This window comes from Garra rufa, chromosome 20 (genome assembly GCF_049309525.1).
Source record: "Garra rufa chromosome 20, GarRuf1.0, whole genome shotgun sequence".
In the NCBI taxonomy this organism is placed as follows: domain Eukaryota; kingdom Metazoa; phylum Chordata; class Actinopteri; order Cypriniformes; family Cyprinidae; genus Garra; species Garra rufa.
The window spans coordinates 34,930,754-34,953,198 of NC_133380.1; the positions used below are offsets into that span (position 1 = coordinate 34,930,754).

Below are 22,445 nucleotides of genomic sequence, written 5' to 3' on the forward strand. Positions count from 1 at the left end.
GTTTAACTTCAGGACAAACAAGGGACTCATGAACAACTGTCACTGTTTTTATAAATTCAACTATTATTTTTGCTTGTGGGCTACATGTACATGTCTTTTAGAAACTTCACTTTAAGACAGTGATGCTTTTTAATGGTGTTTTTTTTTTTTTTTAAAGTAAACACTGCTGTAAATTCCAAGTATGTTCAACATCCACACTTAAACACCCATCTCATGACTTCTACTCCATGAATAGCTTACAACATGGTATGCACACACACACACACACGGCTGGACTAAGCCAGGGTTAGGTCATAGTTCAATTAGGACCTTTAAATAATTTTTATAAATGTGTCTTAAAAAAACATTACTGATGTGCATCTTGAGACAAACAAAGGCACTGAAATATTTTAAGATCAGTCAGTGCAAGTTTCTTTTAGTTGTAACTCAACTGTAGTCTCAGACTTATATTTTAGTCTTGGACTAGGCTTTTTTTTTGTTTCTTGGATGATAGGAAAATCAAGGCAGGCTTGGCAAAGGTCCCTGGGTCAGGATTCGAACCCAGGTCGGCCAGAAGCGCAGTTGCGCTAACCACTAGGCTTTAGGCACTGATAGCCTTGGACTAGGCATAAGCCTTGTCTGTGAAAGGGGGATATTTTTATATGTGTGTTAAACAAGTTACTGTAAACACAAATTGAACAATTTAATATGCCTATGGCATATTTACCTTAAATGTAGCCATAGACACATTAAATTGTTCCATTTGTCTTTACCGTAACTTGTTTAACAAATGCGGCAAACACCATTCATGGGTATTAACCATAATATAAAACTACTGTCTTCATTCCCTTCTGTGGAAGAAAAAGTCTAAATGATGAAAATATTTTCCTTTAAAAATTAATTGAAAATCATGATATTACAAAAACTACAATTAGTTTTAATTAACACCCCTGGAACTGTTTGAAACAAGTAAACTACACTATTCATGGAATGTGCCTTGGCCTATTTCATGAAGCCCATTTCAGTGGCTAAATTATTTATAGTATATATAATTATTAATTATAGAATATGTAAAACTTGCTAAAAATGGCTAAACTTGCGTGTTTTATGTAAATTATTGAATAGTTGACTTCACTCAATAGTTCACCCAAAAATGAACATTCTGTCAGTAATTACTCACCCTCATGTTGTACCAAACCTGTAGGACCTTTGTTCATCTTCAGAACACAAATTAAGATATTCTTGATCCGAGAGCTTTCTCTCCCTGCAAAGACAGCAACGCAACTGGAACTTTGCATCAATTGCGTAAACAGCACACACAAGTCGTGATTCTCTTGCGAACAAGCGGCGGATACTGACACGAAAGAGAAGAAGGTCTTATAGGTTTTGGAATGACGCAAAGGTTAATTTTCCTTTTTGGGTTAAATATGCCCTTAAAATAGTCATAATTCAGCAGCAAGTTTTTTAATTCATTATATTTTTCATAGTCTATTCGTCTTCAGCAGGGAAGTGATTGTACTCTTTCGTGAGAAGTAAATCAAACTAAAGAACTCCATGTTTCAGCTGCACATGCTGCAGAGTTAATCATAAACTCTGGCTTAAACCATGAGATTATAGTTTATAGCGAGTGTGCATCTGATCTAAACCAGGCTCTACTCTAAACCTACAATGAAACGCCAAGTTTGTTAAACTAGCTTTTGAAACGGGCTACTCAAAAGATGAAATAACCACAAACAAAATGTTCTAAGTGGAAATTAATTTCATCTCTTTATGCATTTTTTTAAACATTACAGTTAAATACATTTGAATGACAGAACCGAGTTTATAACAGAACTGAGAAATATTTTCTTTTCAGTTTCTGTCTAGACATCCTACACGATGCATCTACACACTACACTCATCTGTTTCCTCTGACAATGGCAAATAGGCACAGAAAAAAAAATAATAATATTGAGGAACTGATCATAAAACCATAAATCACTCTTTTAGACCTGGAATCCTTTATGGATCTGAGCCTTACAAAATATTGCACAAGTTGAATTAAAGAAAAATATCCAGAGCCTGGCTTTTACTTGCCATGTTGCATAGCCTTTAAATGACCCTCCCCATCCACAGTCATATGTCACAACAAACAACAGTTTCCTTTGTTCCCTTAGTTTGCGGCGCATTTAGTGAAGTTTTTACACAAGCTCAACAAATCTTGTTATTAGACAGCCATGATCTTCCAAAGTCAAACATGTGAAGAAACCTCTACAAAAGCAGAATATGTAAAGACAACAGACTTCCAGATCAATGACTTAAGCGGATGGGCTGCAATGCTGTAAAATGAGCACAATCTGACCTTCAATTCTGCTAAAGTAACTACATGTGCATTCCTGCTTCAGTCGCCATTTTCTCTACCAGCTTTGAAGCCTCTGGTAAGGCTATCGATCCCAGTGTACTTGGCCAAAGACGGAAATACAAGGTTAATGTTCGGTTTTAGAAGCATAAGGCAATAATCTATACACCTGCTCTTACAAAGCCAGACTTGTCCTGAAGAAAAACCACCCACTCGCAGATGAGTTTGTGCAAAAGACAACATCTGTCTGAACTAACCACAAAAATGTATCTTGTTGAGAATTAGAAAGCACAGAAATTACTCCATGACAGTTTTCAATGAGGATCATGTGGAAGGAGGATTTCTTTCGAGTATAATGTTGCTCTGACTGGCAGACTCACCAATAAACTATATCAAAGCACTTTGACCACCAATAGCATTGGATTCAGGAGTCAAGCTGCCCCACACACATGACAATACCATACCTGAATGCAACGGCAGGCTGTGAGCTAGATTTCAAATCGCATAATGAATATTTTGCCGGCTCGCTGCAGTGAACAAACGCTGATGAGTTTGTGCAAAAGACAACGTCCATCTAAACTAACCACAAAAATGTCTCTTGATAAGGAGCTTTCAATTAGGATCATATGGAATGAGGATTTATTCTGAGTATAATGTTGCTCTGACGTCACCTGCCCACTTCTTTTGACTGCCATACTCACCAATAAACTACATCAAAGCACTTTGACCACCAATAGCATTGGATTCAGGAGTCAAGCTGTTCTACACGACAATACCATACCTAAATGCAACGACAGGTCGCGAGCTAGATTTCAAATCACTTAAGGAATATTTTGGCGGCTCGCTGTAGTGAACAAATGCTGAGTTTGTGCAAAACACAACGCCGTCTTAACCAACCACAAAATTGTCTCTTGATGAGGATTAGAAAGCCCACAAATGACCCCATTACAGTTTTCTATGAGGATCCTGTGAAAAGGGGATTTATTCTGAGTATAATGTTGCTGTGATGTCACCTGTCCACTTCTTTTGACTGGCAGACTCACCAATAAACTGTGTCAAAGCACTTTGCCCACCAATAGCATTGGATTCAGGAGTCAAGCTGCTCTAGTACACATATAACAATACCATACCTGAACGCAATTGCAGGTCGTGAAGTAGATTTCAAATCGCATAAGGAATATTTTGGCTGCTCGCTGTAGTAAACAAAGGCAGTAGGGACCAAAACAATTTTAACATGACTAAATTACTTTTCACTGCTTTAAGTAGGCAGCACTAACATTGTATCATTAGAGGAATGGAAAGGAAGCCGAAACCTAGCACAAGTTGTGCAAAGCACGACGTGTATTCAGATTTAAAGTAAGATTGCCGCCTGTGCGGCCCGCTGATACCTGCAACTCCATAATCAGGAGCAACGAAAGTACCATTATAGCGATAAATCACATTTTAAACTGAATACTCCCTGTTTTAAAATTTTCAATCATTTAAAAAAAAAAGAAAGAAAAGAAAATCACATGTAAAGACTTCAAATGATCACACCCTCACACATGGCATCATTTCGACAATTCAATACGAATTTACTCTTAAGAACATGACTAGACGGCGGAAGTCTGCTTCGGCCCTCCTCATGTTCACGGTGGAGGTTTCCAGGATGTAATTACATAAAGCTCCATCACGGCTTCTACTCTTGATGCCTTCTGGATTAATTTACAGAGAGGGGTGGCGACTAGAGCATGGATTCATTCGTTCTGAATGGGGGTGCGTGACTCAAGCCGGGGCGGAGTGGGAGTCCGAGCTCTCGGTTTTGTTCTCCGTCTTGTCGTCCAAGTCTGTTGCGCCTTTAAGTGTTTCTGCAACTCTGCAGTCTGTGTTTGAGGTCATTGGGGAGGAGGATTCAGATTCTGTCTGCCCTCCTCCACCACCAGGGGGACCCAGACCCTGAGCGCAACCCCGTCTAGCAGGAATGCTGGCACTGGCTGCGCTAATATTTCCGACTTGGCTCTCACCTGCCGTGCTTGGACCACGCAGCTCTGTTACCCCTGCGCTGGATGATGTCGGTTCCTGGATCCCTCCCGGCTCCAAAAGCGTTTCGGCCAAGTGTGGAACTGACAGGACGTCTGGGCCAATGGCGATTTCGGCCATCCAATCGAGGTCCGAGTTTGATGGGTCAACGGGCAGGCCGGTATTTACCACTAAGCCGCTGTGGGTTTCGAGCTGAGGTTGGTCCTGAGCGGCTTGCCGGTCCTGGCCGTTAGTGTTCACATTAGCGGCTGCGTTAGCTTGGCCGGCAGGCGCAGCGCTGCTAGTGTTGTTGTTAAGATTGTCCTGCAATGCAGTCTGGTTTCCTTGACCCACCTGCTGGTTCTGAAGCAGCATCTCCTGGATCCGGATCTGCTGCAGGATGGCCGGCAGCTCGTAGTGATGGAAAAAATAGATCATTGAGTGCTGCGGAAGACAAAAATGAAAATGAACCACATGCAACTCACAGATTGCCCGGGTACACTGAAAAAAAGCTGAAATGAGATACCTGAATGAACAGCCAGGAAGTAACCAGAGCCAGACTGCTGTACTGGCCATTAAAGCGATAATGATACGCATAGAAGGCAAAGTGATACAGATAAAAGAATCTGAAAAACAGAACAAGAGATCTTTTAGATGTGTTATCTTTATGGAAGCCCTGGGTATTAAGACTTCTATGGCTTAATATAATGTAAATTATGTTTTTTACTGAAATATGGAGTAGAAAACCCATGAAAGATTTACGTTATTTAAAAAAAAAATCTGAAACGTAAATGTTTCATGGGTTTTCTACTAAATATTTCGGTAAGAGACATAATTTATGTTGTATTAAGCCATACAATTCTTATTACCCGGGGTTACCTTTAATGGGACAATTGCACAATGTGGCTACTTTGGCATTAACAACCATAACAATATATTCTGCCCATTCCCTACATTGCTGACATTGCTCACATTGACATGGAACCTCATAAGTGACTGATTTAACAGGAAGCATTTCAGTATGCCACACAAATAGCACTCCTGGGAACTCAAAATTGTTTCCAATTGAAGGTGATGTTAAAGTTCACCCAAAAATAAAAATTCTGTCATTAATTACTCACCCTTAAGTCATTCCAAACCCGTTAGATCTTAGTTCATCTTCAGAACATAAATTAAGATATTTTTGATTAAATTCGAGATCTCTCTGACCCTGCATAGACAGCAAACTACCGTTTGGGCCTTAAATGTGTCAGCTGTGCTGAAGTATATGCAGGGTCAGAAAGCTTTTGAATTTCTTTAAAAATATCTTAATTTGTGTTCTGAAGATGAAAGATCTTACAGGTTTTGAATGACATGAGGGTGAGTAATTAATGACAGAATTTTCATTTTTGAGTGAACTGTCCCTTTAATGAGATGCTAACATGGTTCTTCAAACTTAAAAAAAGCATGTGCTTCCCACTCTTTTTGACCAATGTAAAAAAAATATATTTTTCTATTAAATTTACTCTCTAGACACCACTTCTGAAAACAGGCAGGAATAATTAGGTCTGAATTATTTATTTTATAATTGTTAAATAATCATTGTGTTGATTAGCCCAACAAAACCTACTGTGTTTTTGTTTCAGTCATATTGGCTGTGATTTCTTTTGCTTGGATACATTTACACATTTATTATTCATTCATTCATTCATTCATACATACATACAACCACAGTGAATAAGTGCTTATGGCTGCTTCACAACTAGTTTTTAAAGTTCTGTGTGAATTCCTCTAGGGGGCGAAATTGTGACACTGTATGCAAATATTGGAAATGTACTGAAATGATGAAACTAATCAAAGCTTAAATGGGAGACTGTGATTTGACATCCTTTTGTTCTGTATTATTCTTGTAGCTTAAACAGTAGAGAAAGGCACTAGCAATGCCAAGATCTGATTACCAGGGACTGCATGAATTGATAAACTGTATACCTTGAATGAAGTCGCTTTGGACAAAAGTATCTGCCAAATGCACAAAGTTTCATGTAAAACAGCAGTAGAGGAGTCTGGTAAGACTCCTGAACCACGGGCATTTACCTGAGCCAGTGGCGCTTGCTTGTATTGGTGTGGCAGCAGATGGCATCGTATTGGTCCGCCAACCAAACAATGAGGATAATGTAGAAAGCAGTGGTTGTGTCATTGAAAAACTCAGACATAATGGCCTCCATCCCTGCAGACAGGATCAAAAAGAGGGTATTTAGTGGCAAACAGCTTTAAAAAAACGTTTTAATAAAAAATTGTCATGTCATATATCAAGTCAACAAAATAAAAGTGGATTTAGATGCATAGATCCATGAGAATAATCTCTCAAAATGCTCACAGGGAGCTCTACCCACCCACAAGAGCCAGGATGACAGTGAGGAGAGGGGCGGCAGGGAAGGCAATGGTCATATTCATCTCCAACATCTGGAGAAGATCCACTGAGAACAAGAGGAGATCAGAAAGATAGAACTTGCAACATGATAATGAATGGTTATTCAGTGATAAGGACCAAAGAGGCTGATGGGAACTTACCTATAAAGACAAAAATCTGGTGGTGCGAGTACCGCAGCAGCATGGACACGGACAGAGTCTGAAAGAGAAAATATAAAGCGAGTATAGAGTTTCCATTTGATTCAGCAACGAATAGTTCAACCAAACAATTACAGTTCTGTCATCATTTACTCACTTGCATGACTTTTCTTTAATGAAACCCAAAAGGTCAATTTTTGAAGAATATTCTGGTCGCTTTTTAATATTTTTTTCAAATTTAACTTCTTGACTTTCGGTCAGTTTTTCCCCAAACTAGCATGTGACTTAAAAGATTCAGAATAGTGCATAGGCTGCATTTAGAATCTTTAATGGTCACATTTGCAGTGTAAGGGCTGCTACGGTCGGGAAAAGTACTTACAAAGATAACCATGATCACAAAGGCTGCTAGGTAGGAGGTACGAGCCATCCACATACTGACAAAACGGTAGTGTTCTCCAGAGACCACGTTCCTCAGAAACCCTAAAAACAGAACAACAAAAACAAATCACACTTACTTCATAGCTACGGCATCATGAAGGAAAGTGTTAAGATAGAACAACTAAATAACCTTTGTTTTCCTCGTTCTCTGCTAAAGCCTTCACACTGGACATCAGGATATCGTCATAACCCAGGCACTCATCCAGGAGGAAGCGACTGAAACCGTCTCCAAAGCACTGATCCTTCATGGGGTCTGCAGAGAGAGATAAAGCACCACTTTATACTTTCCCTTTTAAAAAAAGGTATGAAGTCTATTGGTCTTATAGGAAGCTGGTCTTATAGGGAAAAATATTGTAATTTAAAACCTATGACCTTCTTATAGAACTGCACAATATTTGTCAATGAATGTATTATTTATTAAATTGTTTTTTTAACATTGTATCAGAATTACTGCACTTTCACAGAAGAACAAATCAAAAGAACGTGAACTCATGATTTGCTCACAGATTTAGTCGTATTAAATGACAAAGAAAACAGATGATTAAGTTGTATTAAACTTTTATTTTAGCAGAATATCTCAATAGAGATAAGTAAACTTCAACTTATATGTCTGCTGATGTTTTCAGCTCATAATCACTTTTTCTGTAATGTAGGGAGAGTGCAAGTGCATGGTTGCCAGGTTGGGAAGATTAAGTTAACCACTGGACAGAAATGTATCCAGTGGAGAGAAAAACTGATTGGGGCTTTAAACTAAGGCTGTCATGATTCCACTATTAAATAGGAGTACTCAATTAAATATATAAATCTTTGATTGCATTTTACCTACGCCAACACAGGAGAATATATCATCTTTCTAAATGCCAACTGTTCATCATGACATCAAAATAGAAGTTTAAACCATTGCTCTGAGTTTGCATGTTTTGGTGTCCACATGTTCTTGTTCATAAAATTACAGTGGCTGTAGCATTTCTTCCATAAAGAACTGTCCAAATATAAAATATTAAGTGGACCTTTGAATTAACGGTTGTTTATCAATATTAAACAAGGATTAGATCACGCTCTAAAGTGTAAAAACAATGTCAGGCCAATGGCATCCTCTGCAGGCATTTAATAACACCATAATGAACATAACTTATGATTATATCGTTTAATTTTATATTTTTTTACGGTTTTCTTCAGTAAAACCATATGATTACTTGCTTTTGATATTTTATTTGAAACAATTACTATTGCCTCATTGCTATTATATATGTATTTTAAGTAGAGGTGGGCCGTTATCGGTGTTAACGTGCTGCATTAACGTGAGACTCTTATCAGGCGATAAAAAAAATATCGCCGTTAATCTATTCTCAAAGTTGGTTTGGGAGCTGGGTCTAAACTACGTAAGCTGTGATGACCTTCACCTTGATAGTTTAGCGCGGATGTCTACCTAGCCGAATTGAGTGTATGATGATCCATGATCCGTACGTACAAACTGATTCGGCACGCATGTGATTCGCGGATTAACTGTTAAATTTAACCATCATAGAGTAAAAGTTTATAATTGGCACATGTTTTGTCTTGCCAATTTACCAATTCAAACAATTTAAAAAGGGAACACGCACGCCGACGCACACACCTGAAGAGAGCACGCGCACAGAGAGAGAGAGAGAGAGAGAGAGAGAGAGAGAGAGAGAGAGAGAGAGAGAGAGAGAGAGAGAGAGAGAGAGAGAGAGAGAGAGAGAGAGAGAGAGAGAGAGAGAGAGAGAGAGAGAGAGAGAGAGAGAGAGAGAGAGAGAGAGAGAGAGAGAGAGAGAGAGAGAGAGAGAGAGAGAGAGAGGCGCGATTCACACTGATTTCTCTTTAACTTCTTTTTGAACGGAAACACACATACAAAGTCATGTCTTAATACCCGTTTTGGTATTCTGGTAAACACAGTCGGTTATGTCTTCAGTGAACCGAAACAGCTGAGAAAGAGATGCGTGCCAGTAGTCGGTACGTGCATTATGCCTTAAAGAGACAGCATCCTATAAATACCTGCAGTGAGAAGCACTAGTTATTTTACAATTAATTATTAAATTTCCGCACCTGAATTCTAGGGTTATTGATTTTATTAGTAACTTTATGTTGTATTCATTTACACTTGATATTTGTGTAATTGTTCTTGTTTTGTTACTGACTTTATTAGTTCAGCTAGTAGTGTTTGCTGTGGATTAGAAGTAGCCTACTTAAAGTAAGCATTCAGTAATTAGTAAAAAATAAACTTTTTTGTTTTGTTTTGTTTGTTTTTTGCTGATCCGAAAAATGATCCGATCTGTGACTCCAAATCCATGATGTGATCCGAATCGTGAGTTTTGTGATCCGTTGCACCACTAATATCCATGCCCTTGTGCATCTGTGTATTAAACTGCAACGCGCACGTCGCGCAGCCTTTTACTCAGAAGTAGGCTACATGCAGTGTGGGAATAGTTGGTTACACAAGTTTGTATAGTTAAAGGGATGGTTCGGAGTAGAATTGACTTCATTGCTATGCACTCCGAAGCCCATCTAAATACCCCATCCGAAGTTTTTTTTTACCTTAGTCGAACATTTATGGAGATATTAGAGTTTTTCGAATTGCTTGTTACAGGAGTGAATGGTACATGTGATGTATCTTGTAAATTGCACCACTAAACGTGCAAGTAATCTTACCAAACTTGTACAGTAGTGTAAATAGGTTATGTACTCACAAAACGCTGCATCAGAACATTTGTAAGTCCACCATGAGTGTTTTAAAAACACGTTTTACCCGAGAACTACTAGTCTCAAAAACTACAAATGACGACACGTCGACGTCACTTCCCTGGTTTGAAAAAAGCACGTATAAGTCCTCCTACACCATCTGTGTGCATGTCAACTTGTAGGAGGACTTTTACGTGCTTTTTTCAAACCAGGGAAGTGACGTCGACGTGTCGCCATTTGTAGTTTTTGAGACAAGTTGGGATCGGCTAAAACGTGTTTTTAAAACACTCATGGTGGACTTACAAATGTTCTGATGCAGCGTTTTGTGAGTACATAACCTATTTACACTACTGTACAAGTTTGGTAAGATTACTTGCACGTTTAGTGGTGCAATTTACAAGATACATCACATGTACCATTCACTCCTGTAACAAGCAATTTGAAAAACTCTAATATCTCCATAAATGTTTGACTAAGGTAAAAAAAACTTCAGATGGGGTATTTACAAGGGCTTCGGAGTGCATAGCAATGAAGTCAATTCTACTCCGAACCATCCCTTTAATTGTGTTGTAAATGCAATTGTCAAGCAGTTTGTGATGCATTTTGGAAACAGGAGATGGGCCCCTGGTCTAATGCGCCACCTGGCTTGAGAAACCAGTTCTCAAAGAATTACTTTTAGTCATTATTTGGTTAGCACACATATTCTGAATGCCTTCAGCAGAATTCAAATTAGCCATTTTAATCTAGATTAATTCCAAAATTAATCTAGATTAATCTAGATTAAAAAAATTAATCTATGCCCACCTCTAATTTTAAGCCATTAAGTCTACTGTTCGCTTGGGTCTATTTTTATTACCGCAAAAATGATCTGAGTACTCGACTAATAGACAGAATAATCGACAGATTACTTACCAAAATAATACTTAGTAACAGCCCTACTTTAAACGTTTGACACCTGACAACCACCAACCTTGTTACTGCAATGATTCCACGATTCTATTAGAGTAATTGTAAATCGCTATGTCAAGTAATCAGCAAAATAACTTATTATTCATCTGAGAACACCTGTGCTATTTCATTAGATTTGTAAGGTAAATAATTTATAAACCTACGCAAACACAGAAGGATACATTATTATCTTTCTCAATATGCTAACTTTTCCATCATAAAGACATGACCAAATATTAAATTAAGTAGACATATGAATTATATGTAGCTGAGTCAATATTAAACAAGGATTAGATTGCGCAGTAAAGTGTAAAACCAATCATCAGGCCGTTGGTGCCCTCTGCAGGCATTTTTTATAATGCGTAATGTACATTAGCTCTATTGTTTATAATACATTATGTATTTTAACGATTTTGTTCAATAAAACCAAATGATTACTTGTTTTTGATACTTTATTTGAACTAAATATTATTGCCTCATTATATATGTTTTTTAAGTCATTTTAAAAGCTATTGTTCACTTAGGTCTATTTTTATTACTACAAAAAAAATAAAATAATTATCTGATTACTTGATTAATCGTCAGAATAATTGACATATTATTCGATTACCAAAATAATCGTTAGTGCAGCCCTACTTGTTAACAATGCAGGATAAAGAAAATGGCCTAATAAATCGAAAGAAGACATCAATTAAAAGATTAAAATACGACTCATCATGCTTTCTTCAATGAAACACAAAAAATGACTTTCCGCAACTCTTCAAACTTCTGTCTGTTTATCATACAAAAGCACACTTATAAGTGACTGAAAGAGCATTAAGAAACATTGACAATTTTAATTTTTGGGTGAATATTCCCAAGAATATTAGAATATAATAGCGCAACAATGGAATATCCGGTTTCCTCTGTGGGTTCTGGCCAGGTTTTCTGTTGATGTCCTGGAGGGCGTGATGTACTCACCCAGGGTCACCACCATAACAGGGATGTTGAGTCGCTGCCGTGTGGCCTGGGACAGCCGTAGGAAACCATATTCCAACGAATATTCGACAATATACTCTTCTTGGGGCCACACTAGACATAAACAAACACAAAACTGATAAATGCTGACAAATTCATTCAGAAATTCTACCATTCATCTAAAAAAGTACAAAAATACTTACACAAATACAATCTGACAATGCTGTCATACATTTTTTTGTGGTTACAGAAACATTTAAAATGCAAAATAAAGATGTGCATGTTCTCATTTTGGGATTTCAAGCTTTAATTTAGAGGACTGTCCTGCAAATTACACCCCGTTCAGCTAACACATTTTAAGTAACTAATTTGCATCTAGGCTTGGAAACTCAGAATTTGTGTCTAAACTGTTGAAAATGACAGTATATGGGACACTCAGACATCTTATCTTACAACAGGCCATTGTGATTGTTTCTGAAGCCATGAGACGCAGCACATGTGGCCTCTGGGAAGGGTAAGGTAATAAAAAAATGTGGGAAGAGAAAGGAAATCTGACCAGGGGAAGTGAGAAGGGCTGCACTGGATGGAGGGAGGAGAAGGAATGAATTCACACAGGAGGAAGAGAAGAAGGAGGAGTGCACCAGATGGCTACGGAGTGGGGCGTATTTGAGATGTTTACCTGCTCGAGTTAGCATCTCAATCTCGGAGACAGTCTCCCTCAGCGGCTGCATACCTTTAGAGGGGGCCTGGCTGAAGGACAGATCCTGGGATTCATTCAGGCTGGAGCCAGGAACACCGCCACTCATCGACGGATTGAGACGTGGCTCGATGTCGAGCTCAAACTGCATATGTGCGCGAGAGAGAGAGAGAGAGAGAGAGAGAGAGAGAGAGAGAGAGAGAGAGAGAGAGAGAAAGAAAGAAAGGGAGAACAAAGGCCATTTTAATGGAATAATTCACAATAAAAAAAAATATTGAGTAAAATGACTGACAATGACATTCCAAACAAGTATTCTATTTTTTCCAAGAAGCATAAATTCATAAATATTTAAGATAACATTTTTATACACAGACAGTTCGCACTGTAAAAGCCCATACAACTTGTATGAGAACCAGACTGAAACTGATGTAATAAATAATAATTTCTATTATATAATATTATATACTTTACATACTATAAGTTAATAATGACAATAAAAAACATTGTTGTTATTATTATTACTAATGGTAACAGTATAATATAATCATATAATATGATATCATTTTATAAGAAGCAATACAATTACAATATTTTAACAAACAAATATTAAATTAAATTAGAAATTAATATACCGGTAGATTTACTCTTGGACAACTGTGTTCTATTCTGAGAATTTTCATATTAATTAATTCTATATCAAAGTTAATATCAATATTAGCAGTAGCAACAGTAGTTTATTATATAAACTAATAGTTACAATTATTTTAATTACCAATGTTGCAACTCTACATTTAAAACTCTATATAAAGGTATTAATAAAAAAATTCTAATATTACTAGTAGCAATAGTAGTTTATATATATTTTTTATGTATTTACTATTACCACTACTTAAATACACAAATATTGAATTAGTTATTCTTTTATTTTCACATTAATTCTATATCATTTTAGGGAAAAGAGCAGACATAAAAAAAAAAAAATTAAAAATATTGGTGCATCTCTTTTCTATAAAAAGGCTGTTTGTAGAAGTCTGTCAAATAATAATAACAATTAAAAAAAGCAGTAAAAGCACCATATACCCATTGAACTTAAGTTAATATTATATGTAATAAATCTAATAATAATAATAATAACAATAATAAAAGTGCAATATATCTCAATGATATTATATTATATTCAACAGATTTACAATAACATTAATATTAGAAATTAAAATTGATTTTACTGTTGGGCAACTACACGTGATATTCTATTATTTTCAGATGAAATACTTAATTCTATATTATCATATAGAAAAGAGCTCTATGTTCTCCAGAAAACACAAGAGCATGTGTGTCTGGGATAATATGAAAATGATTAAATTAGTAACAATTAGCTATTCTTTAAATGAATTATGCTGTTAACGTGTAACAAACTCACCCGTACTGTGCTGTTGTCAAACATCTCCATGGTCATCTCTTCTTCCTCTTCTGCATCTGTGGGCACCATCGGCTGTCTGGTTTCACTTCCGTCCTCCTCTGGTTCCTTCACAAGGCCCTGGATTCCCTCCGTCTCGTAGAACTGCAGAAAGATGGGCGCACGGCTGGAGTTGCGCTGGATCTCCACACGCAGGATGCCGTCGCGGGGCCATTTCTCCCGCACGTGCTCCAGGCAGTTGATTGGAGAGCGTGAGAAGGCAATGTGGATGTAGGCCAGGATGAAGAGCATAAACAATGCCTGCAAATCAAACAACGTGAAAATCATTTAATAAAATGAATTAAAAATTACAGAACAATAGTTATTTTTAGCCGTGAGCGGCTGTCTCTGTCTTTGAGGGTTAAATGAAAGCAAACAGCTGAGAAAGAAAAAAAAAAAAAAACACGTGTAAGAGTATATCAGATCCAGACAGCTCCTAAAGTGACAGCAGTCTGTCTGTTATTCGTGATAATCAAACAACAAAACAGAAAATCTCCTATAACTTGCCCTATTGCTTGTAATTTGTTTCTTCTTATTTAATCACTGACTGTTTACTCGTCTTCAGGGCTTGTATTAGTTTTTTGTGATACTGACACTGGTGACAATTACACAATTTCAATGGTTTTAAAAATGTTGTTATCATAATGACCTTATGTAAGGGAAAAATAAATATATTGTGATATACACTGCCGCTCAAAAGTTTGGAATCAGTAAGATTTTTAATGCTTTTTAAAGGAGACTTTTCTGCTCATCAAGGCTGCGTTTAAAGAAAAAAAACTGTAATATTATAAAATGTGACCCTGGACCACAAAACCATTCATAAGGTTAAATTTTACAAAACTGAGATATATACATCTCAATAAATAAGCTTTCTATTGAGGTATAGTTTGTTAGGATAGGACAATATTTGGCCGAGATACATCTATTTGAAAATCTGGAATCTGAGGGTGCAAAAAAAATCAAAATAACAATGAATATTACTAATCAAAAATTACATTTTGATAGGTTTACAGTAGGAATTTTACAAAAAATCTTAACGTAACATGATCATTACTTAATTTCCTAATGATTTTTGAGATAAAAGAAAAATCAATAATTTTGACCCATACAATGTATTTTTGGCTATTGCTACAAATATACCCCAGCGACTTGAGACTGGTTTTGTGGTCCAGGGTCACAAATGCCAATTATTATCAGTGTTGGAAACAGTTGTTCTGCTTAATATTTTTTTTGGAACCGGTGATACTTTTTTTCAGAATTCTTTAAATAAAACATTTTTAAAAATCTGCATTTATTTAAAATAGAAAACATTTTGTAACAATAAACACCTCGTTCGAAGTTTGGGTCAGTAAATGTTTTCTTTCTTTCTCTCTTTGAAAGAAATTAATAATTGTATTCAGCAAAGATGTGTTAAATTGATAAAAATCTGATAGTAAGGACTTACATAGTTAGAAAAGATTTTTATTTTGAATAAATGCTGTTCTTTTTAACTTTTTATTCATCAAAGAATCCTGAAAAAAGTATCAAAGTTTTCAAAAAAATATATTAAGCTGCACAGCTCCAGAATCTACCAATAACTTTGTGTGAATAAATAATGATAAATGTATAAACAACACTTTTATTGGATACAGGGTTAACTAAAACTAATGTATATGCAGAAAATAAAAAAATATTAACAAATAAACTAAATATATTAAAATAGATAACACTAAAACTGAACAAAATAGGCTATTAAATAATATATAAAAACAAATTATTACAATACAAACTTTCAAATGAAATTAAAATGAAAACAAAAATATGCAAATAAAAAACAACCAAAAAACAAAAACAAATAAAGACTATGAGATACTAATAGTATCACTATGATACTAAAATAGCACTTACAACTTTCCCCATGGCCCATAAAAAAATCCTACAACTCTGTAATTGTTTTACAGCTTTAGAATTTAACAAGATCATAAACTGCAATAAATTTTTTGTGGTTAGCTGAGACACACTAAGAATGGCACCTCACTAACTTAACAGGTAATTCTTGAAGCAGATCCACATGTCAATGGCATTCAAATACAATCATTCATGTGTGGAGAACAGTTGCAGTGTTCATTAGTAATAATGAGAGGAGAGGCAGTTTACTGGCGTGTTTTCAAGATGATCAGGAAGACAACTGAATTTATATGTTGCTATACAGTTCAGGCTGATTATTCAGCCAATATCCGTCGGTGTTAAGATTATCACTCTGGCTGATAACCGTAACGTTTGGCCAACTAACATTCTTCTGCTGCCTTGTGTCAGTTCCAAAGTCTGATGACACCCTTGTCAATGGATATCAAATATTTTGAAAAGCTAAAATAAATAAACAATTTACAAATATTTTAGATTAGTTTTATATTACAAATATTTTTATTATAATAAAAATGTTTCATATTAATAAACTTGCTTTGTCTAATATATTTACATTTATTTACACAAAAATTTGGTCAGAAATATTTGTAAAGACATTATTTAGCAAGAACCCATTGAATTTAGATTTCCATTTCAAATAAACTTTCTAGTCATCACAGAACACTGAAATAATGAATTACAGTTTCCAGAAAAATATAAAGTAGCACAACTGTTTTTCAACATTGATAATAATAAGAAATGTTTCTTGAGCAAATCAGCATATTAGAATGATTTCTGAAGGATCATGTGCCATTAAAGACTGGAGTAATTAATGCTGAAAATTCAGCTTTAACCTAAATTCCATTTTAAAAACAATTATTTTAAAGTGTAATAATATTCAGAATATTTTTTTCGGACAAATACATTTAAAAAAATAATAATATTAATAGAGTACATTGTGCCTTATTTTTTTCGGCCATAGACCTTTTTCCTGAGTAAACGATGAGCGCCGCAATTACGAATTCTAACATCAGATTGAATGCTTTTCTGTTCCGGTTTCCATAGGAACCCATTCAAATAGCGTCCATCTGCTTTTAAAGTAGCTAACGTCCGCTGCTTCGTGTCATCTACACACTCATTAAAGTGAGGCACTGACAAATGAGCTCATTGCGACATTGCCAAGTGATGGCGCTATGGAGCCATGTGCTTTTTAAAAACATTTTAATAGGTTTAACATTAGTTTATTAGCTCGGAATATACCCTAATTTGACTAGAAACAATGCAGACCGGAAATGCAAAGCATTCTTTCAGTGAAGAGTCGGACTTACTTCCGTGTTCAGGAAAAACGTCTATATGGGCCGTTCTACAGAATTGGTCAAAAGTCAGAAGCTGCGTTTCTATTACCCTTTAAATAGAAATTGCGAATTGAAAATACGCCTAATGGAAATGTGGCAATTGGGCAAAAACTCCCATATAATCAAAAAATGTGACTTATCGCGAGAAAATTACGCTTCCGTCGCATAACATTTGTTAATGGAAATGCCGTCATTTCGCAATACTTTTTAATCCACATTTATAAAATAGCACCAAAGTTTTGCACAAATCTGTAATGGAAACGCAGCTAGAGTTGAAAACATTATTTAAAAAAAAACAAAAAAAAAGTAATTGTGTAGTTAATTCTCAGATTTAAGTTTTTCCAAAAGTTTTGGAATATTTGTCCTCTCCCCAAATTTGTCACTACTGAAACAGTAATGTATAATTTGAAAAGAAGGGTTATATTAACCTACTAATATTTTGCTCACATCTACATTGTAAATATATATATATTTTCTATTTTATTTATTTTTGTCCAGAGATAAATCAATAAGAAATACAATTTAAAAAATATTTCAAGTGTGATTTTATTTAATGTATTTTTGAATCCAATTTTTCTATGCAAAAGGCATAAAGTTGATCATACTGATTTCAAACTTAAAGATTCATTAGTTTGAACATACACTGAACCAAACACTACCATAACATCTTAGTTGATACTTCATTTTTGATAAAACATCCCCATGTTTTGGTCGTGACTACATATTTTCAGTAGAGACCGTAATGTTTTGGTAGCAACCAAAGAAATTTAACTTGCATACTAAAACATACTAAAAACTAAAAATGTGCATACCTGTACTAAAATGTTGTTTATTTCCCCCAAATATGATGACCAAAACAATGACGACATTCAGTCGTGACAGTTTTATGGGACAACACTCTAAAAACAAAGACGTTACTACAGAAACTTCGCTAAATGTTTTGGCTGTGACTGTTTCGGAAGTGACAATTTTAGATACTTTTAAGGCTACATCAAAGATGCAAATCAGCAAATGGTTAGCTAGCACAGTTCTGAACATATAAAAACTAAATGTTATGGAATAATAATAAAAACGGTGTTCGGTAGACTTCTGAACACAATTTACCTCAAAATGAAACCTATCTACTCACTATGTAGCTATGAGAGAAAGGGACACTGGGATACTATAAATATTTCCTGATCATAAATGTATAGGTGTAGTTAAAATCAGTCTCAGCCAATGGACTAAAACATACATTGTTTCAATAGTGACATGAAAATGTGGGACACATGTGGTACTTTAAAGGAGTAGTTCACTTTCAGAACAAAAATTTACAGATAATGTACTCACCCCCTTGTCATCCAAGATGTTCATGTCTTTCTTTCTTCAGTCGTAAGGAAATTATGTTTTTTGAGGAAAACATTTCAGGATGTCTCTCCATATAAATGGACTTCTATGGTGCCCCCAAGTTTGAACTTCCAAATTGCAAAATGCAGCTTCAAATGGCTCTAAACCATCACAGCCGAGGAAAGAAGAGACTTATCTAGAGAAACAATCGTTATTTTCTACAAAAAAAAAAAAAAAAAAAAAGTTATAATTTAAATACTTTTTAACCTCAAATGCTCGTCTTGTCAAGCTCTGTGTGTACTCTGTGTAGAGATTAAAAGTACATAAATTGTAAATGTTTTTAGAAAATAACTGATCGTTTCGCTAAATAAGACCCTTCTTCCTCGGCTGGGATCATTTAGAGCCCTTTGAAGCTCCATTTAAACTGCATTTTGGAAGTTCAAACTTAGGGGCACCATAGAAGTCCATTATATGGAGAGAAATCCTGAAATGTTTTCCTCAAAAAACAAATTCTTTACGACTGAAGAAAGAAAGACATGGACATCTTGGATGACAAGGGGGTGAGTACATTATCTGTAAATTTTTGTTCTGAAAGTGAACTACTCCTTTCATAAGTTTCATAATTTACAAACTATAAAATAATTTTTTTTTTTTCGGGACAGCCACCTTCCAGTTGATTTTTATATATATTACAGTTATATAAAATGCTGATTTTATATATATTACAGTTTTTCTGAATTGCTAAAACTCATTTTTTTGAAACAATCACCCATTTTCTCAAAATCATACACACATTAGTCAACACTATACGCACAACAGATCATTCATTAGACACTACATCAAAAAATGTAGAACACAGTGTCCAGTGCATGTAGTTACAAGAAAAAAAGAAAGTTTAGTGTATATAGTAATTATTTTGCAAGAAAAAAAGATACATAAACACACAAAAAAAAACATACACAGACTCAAAGAAATCACACCTAAGTTTGGTGAAAAAAGTTTGGGTTAAAAAAGAAAAGAAAAAGTATACACGTGTGTGTGTGTGTGTGTGTGTGTGTGTGTGTGTGTGTGTATACATATACATACATATATACACACATACACACCAGCATCAATCCTGAAGTTATGAGTATGACATCCTGCATCCTAACAGGTGTGTTTAGGGCTTCTGGGAAGAATTAACATACTTTATGTGCAGTATAAATTTGTCAAACCTCACCTTTAACAAGACGAGGAACTCGAATATCCGTCTGAAGGATGGTGGGAAGAGTCTGGCATATGTGACTGCCATCTTAAAGAATAAAGCGTGGAAGAGTCTGTCTCTCACGTTGATCAGGGGGTTCTGGTTCATCGCGGGGTTCCGGATCCGGTTCGGCCCACCGTTATTGTTGTTGTTCAGTGGAACGTTGTTGTTGTTCACATTGCCCTGGTTGTCGGACATGGTGCTCGTTGTTCAGTAACTTGATAAGGAGAAACACCAGCTGAGGTCAAGCAGACAGCAACGTGCGCAGATCCAGATGAGCAGGCCAGTCACACAACATCAGCACAAAGTGTTGATGATCCTGCTTCTCCAAAACTGGACTGGCCTTCAGATATTACTCCAAAAAGATGCTGAATTTTGTCAGGGTGTTGCTGGGCAATGCTCCTTTCACTCCTACCATGTCATAACCTAGCGAGCTAGCGAACTATTAAAGCTTTAAAGCATTTGACACACCTGCTATTCATGTAGCTTATACACTGTGAAAGCAGAGAAGCACTTCAGACTGTTAAATTGTGTTTTTAGTCTAAATATGTCTTGCAGATGTGACTCAGGCCTCTTGCATCCACTGTCACCCCAACCAAACTAGCTAAACTTGATAACCCACGCATTTATTCTCACAAACACCAGCGGAATACATCATATCCACTCGAGTTTGTTAGTGAAATCTGACTCAGACGTTGAAGCTGTTGTTCAAAAAGAGAGAAAACTGATATTTCACACAGCACGTCAGCTAACAGTGGTAAGCTAACAAGTTAGCCGAGCTTCCTCTGAAGAACCCGTATGTTCGGTTTACTTTTAAACAAACGACTCCACTTATAACGCTGACACTTTCCGATTTAATAAGGCCTCAGATACTTGACGATATCCCACCAGAATCATCCGATGGCAACGACTGAAACCTGTCTTACAGACCATCTGTTTACACAACCATTTTCTGGAGCGCAGCGGACTTGGGAGTAGCAGCAAAGAAGCTTTTAACGAGGGAAGCGTTTCCACTCGGGTTACGCTTCCGCGGTTAGTCACATGACGTCGAGTCACGTGATTTTGAATGATCTGTATAATGATATGTACAATGAACTTTAATACTTTGTACATTTCTTTCCTGTAATATATTTAATTTAATTTTAGTACTAAGGTCAAATAGCGCATTTTTAGAAGAACCAGCTATTTAGTCTAGTTTGGGAGGAAATAGGTTATTTTAAAATACGTTATCGCGTTATTGAAGAGTGGAAGGGCTAGTCAGTACAGCAGTTAAGGTACATGTCACTCGGTGAAAGTACTATTTCTAACATTAAACTTGTTATAGCGCCTGGTTGTGGTGGGATGACCACAGGCCACAGGTATGTATATGTATATTTTTTATAGGCATAATAAAGAGAGCAAAATAATTAAATAAAAACAACATAAACGTACGAATTAATGACACAGAAAAAATATAATAAATAAACAAAAGCTTATTTTAAATTTGAAACGAATAAATGGAAAGGAACAAAACGTGTTTAGAAAAGATTTAAACACATTTAAAACACATTTTTAAACACTTTAAAAAAAAAATTATTAGTACAGGCAACAACACTGGATATAATACAATCAAATACAATAATAAAAATATAGAAAATACAAATATGATTTAAATGTGGACAGTTATGAGAGACGCTGATGGCAGTTTTAATTGTTCAGGTGGAATATTTATGACATTTATGAATATTTATAGGTTTCAGTACAGGTTGATGAAAAATGGTGAAAAATTATGAAAAAGGGGGAAATGTAAAATATAGAACCAAAATACTGTAAATCAGGGTTATTATTATCTAAAACTATTAAAATAAATGTTAGATGAAAAAATTCATAACCTTTGAAAATGTATGTGTTAAAAATATATGCATTAAAATTACTGATTGAAAATAATAACTAAAACTGAAATGAGAATTATAAACGTAAAAATTTAAATAAATAAATTAAAATGACAAAAACACCTGATAAAATTACTAAAAAATAAACTAAAAACATAAAAACTAATACAAAATATTAATAAAAACAATAATCGTATATGAATAATACTGAAATAACACTAATTTAAATAAAAATGAACTTAATACATATTAAATTAAGTCAATGATTAAATAAATGATTAAAGTTTGCTAAGAAATAATTAAATCCATAAATAATGCGCTTTATTGGCATAAGTGTGTTACAATGCAAATAATCCTAAAAAAGCTTTATTTTTATTATGCTTAATATGATGTTTTATTTTGTTTTCTATTAGTCAGATACTACTATATTACTATATCCAATTGAAGAAAGGTTATCATGAAGAGTAATGTATTTATTTTTAATATAGTTTAATAGAAATATTTCATAAGGTTTCATTGTAGAATGATGGAAAATGTAAGGGGAAATGTAATTGGTAGAACCAAATAAAATAAAAATAAATAAATAAATAAAAATATATATAAATATTGAAAAACTCAAACTAAACAAAAATTAGAAATGTTGCCTTGGCAACTAATTTAAATATTTGTTAAAATGACTAATTGAAAATAATAACTAAAACTGAAATG

General features: G+C 35.2%; 1 protein-coding gene across 3 annotated transcripts; it reads right to left on the reverse strand.

The window, feature by feature from the left end:
• Positions 1 to 1,672: 1,672 nt before the first annotated feature.
• tmem259 (transmembrane protein 259) lies at positions 1,673 to 20,828 on the reverse strand. Of its 3 annotated transcripts, none has more exons than XM_073826024.1 (11): positions 19,843 to 20,828; positions 14,023 to 14,319; positions 12,639 to 12,747; positions 11,909 to 12,019; positions 7,431 to 7,553; positions 7,242 to 7,342; positions 6,866 to 6,923; positions 6,688 to 6,771; positions 6,389 to 6,521; positions 4,842 to 4,941; positions 1,673 to 4,759 (listed from the first exon to the last, which is right to left on the reverse strand). In XM_073826024.1, exons 1-11 carry the CDS (start codon positions 20,062 to 20,064, stop codon positions 4,082 to 4,084), a joined length of 2,016 nt encoding a protein of 671 aa, XP_073682125.1. In that variant the 5' UTR covers positions 20,065 to 20,828; the 3' UTR covers positions 1,673 to 4,081. The 3 variants fall into 3 exon arrangements, with proteins under 3 accessions (XP_073682125.1, XP_073682124.1, XP_073682126.1); XM_073826023.1 differs by having other exon boundaries at positions 12,585 to 12,747; XM_073826025.1 differs by lacking the exons at positions 1,673 to 4,759; positions 4,842 to 4,941 and having other exon boundaries at positions 6,385 to 6,521.
• Positions 20,829 to 22,445: the final 1,617 nt, after the last annotated feature.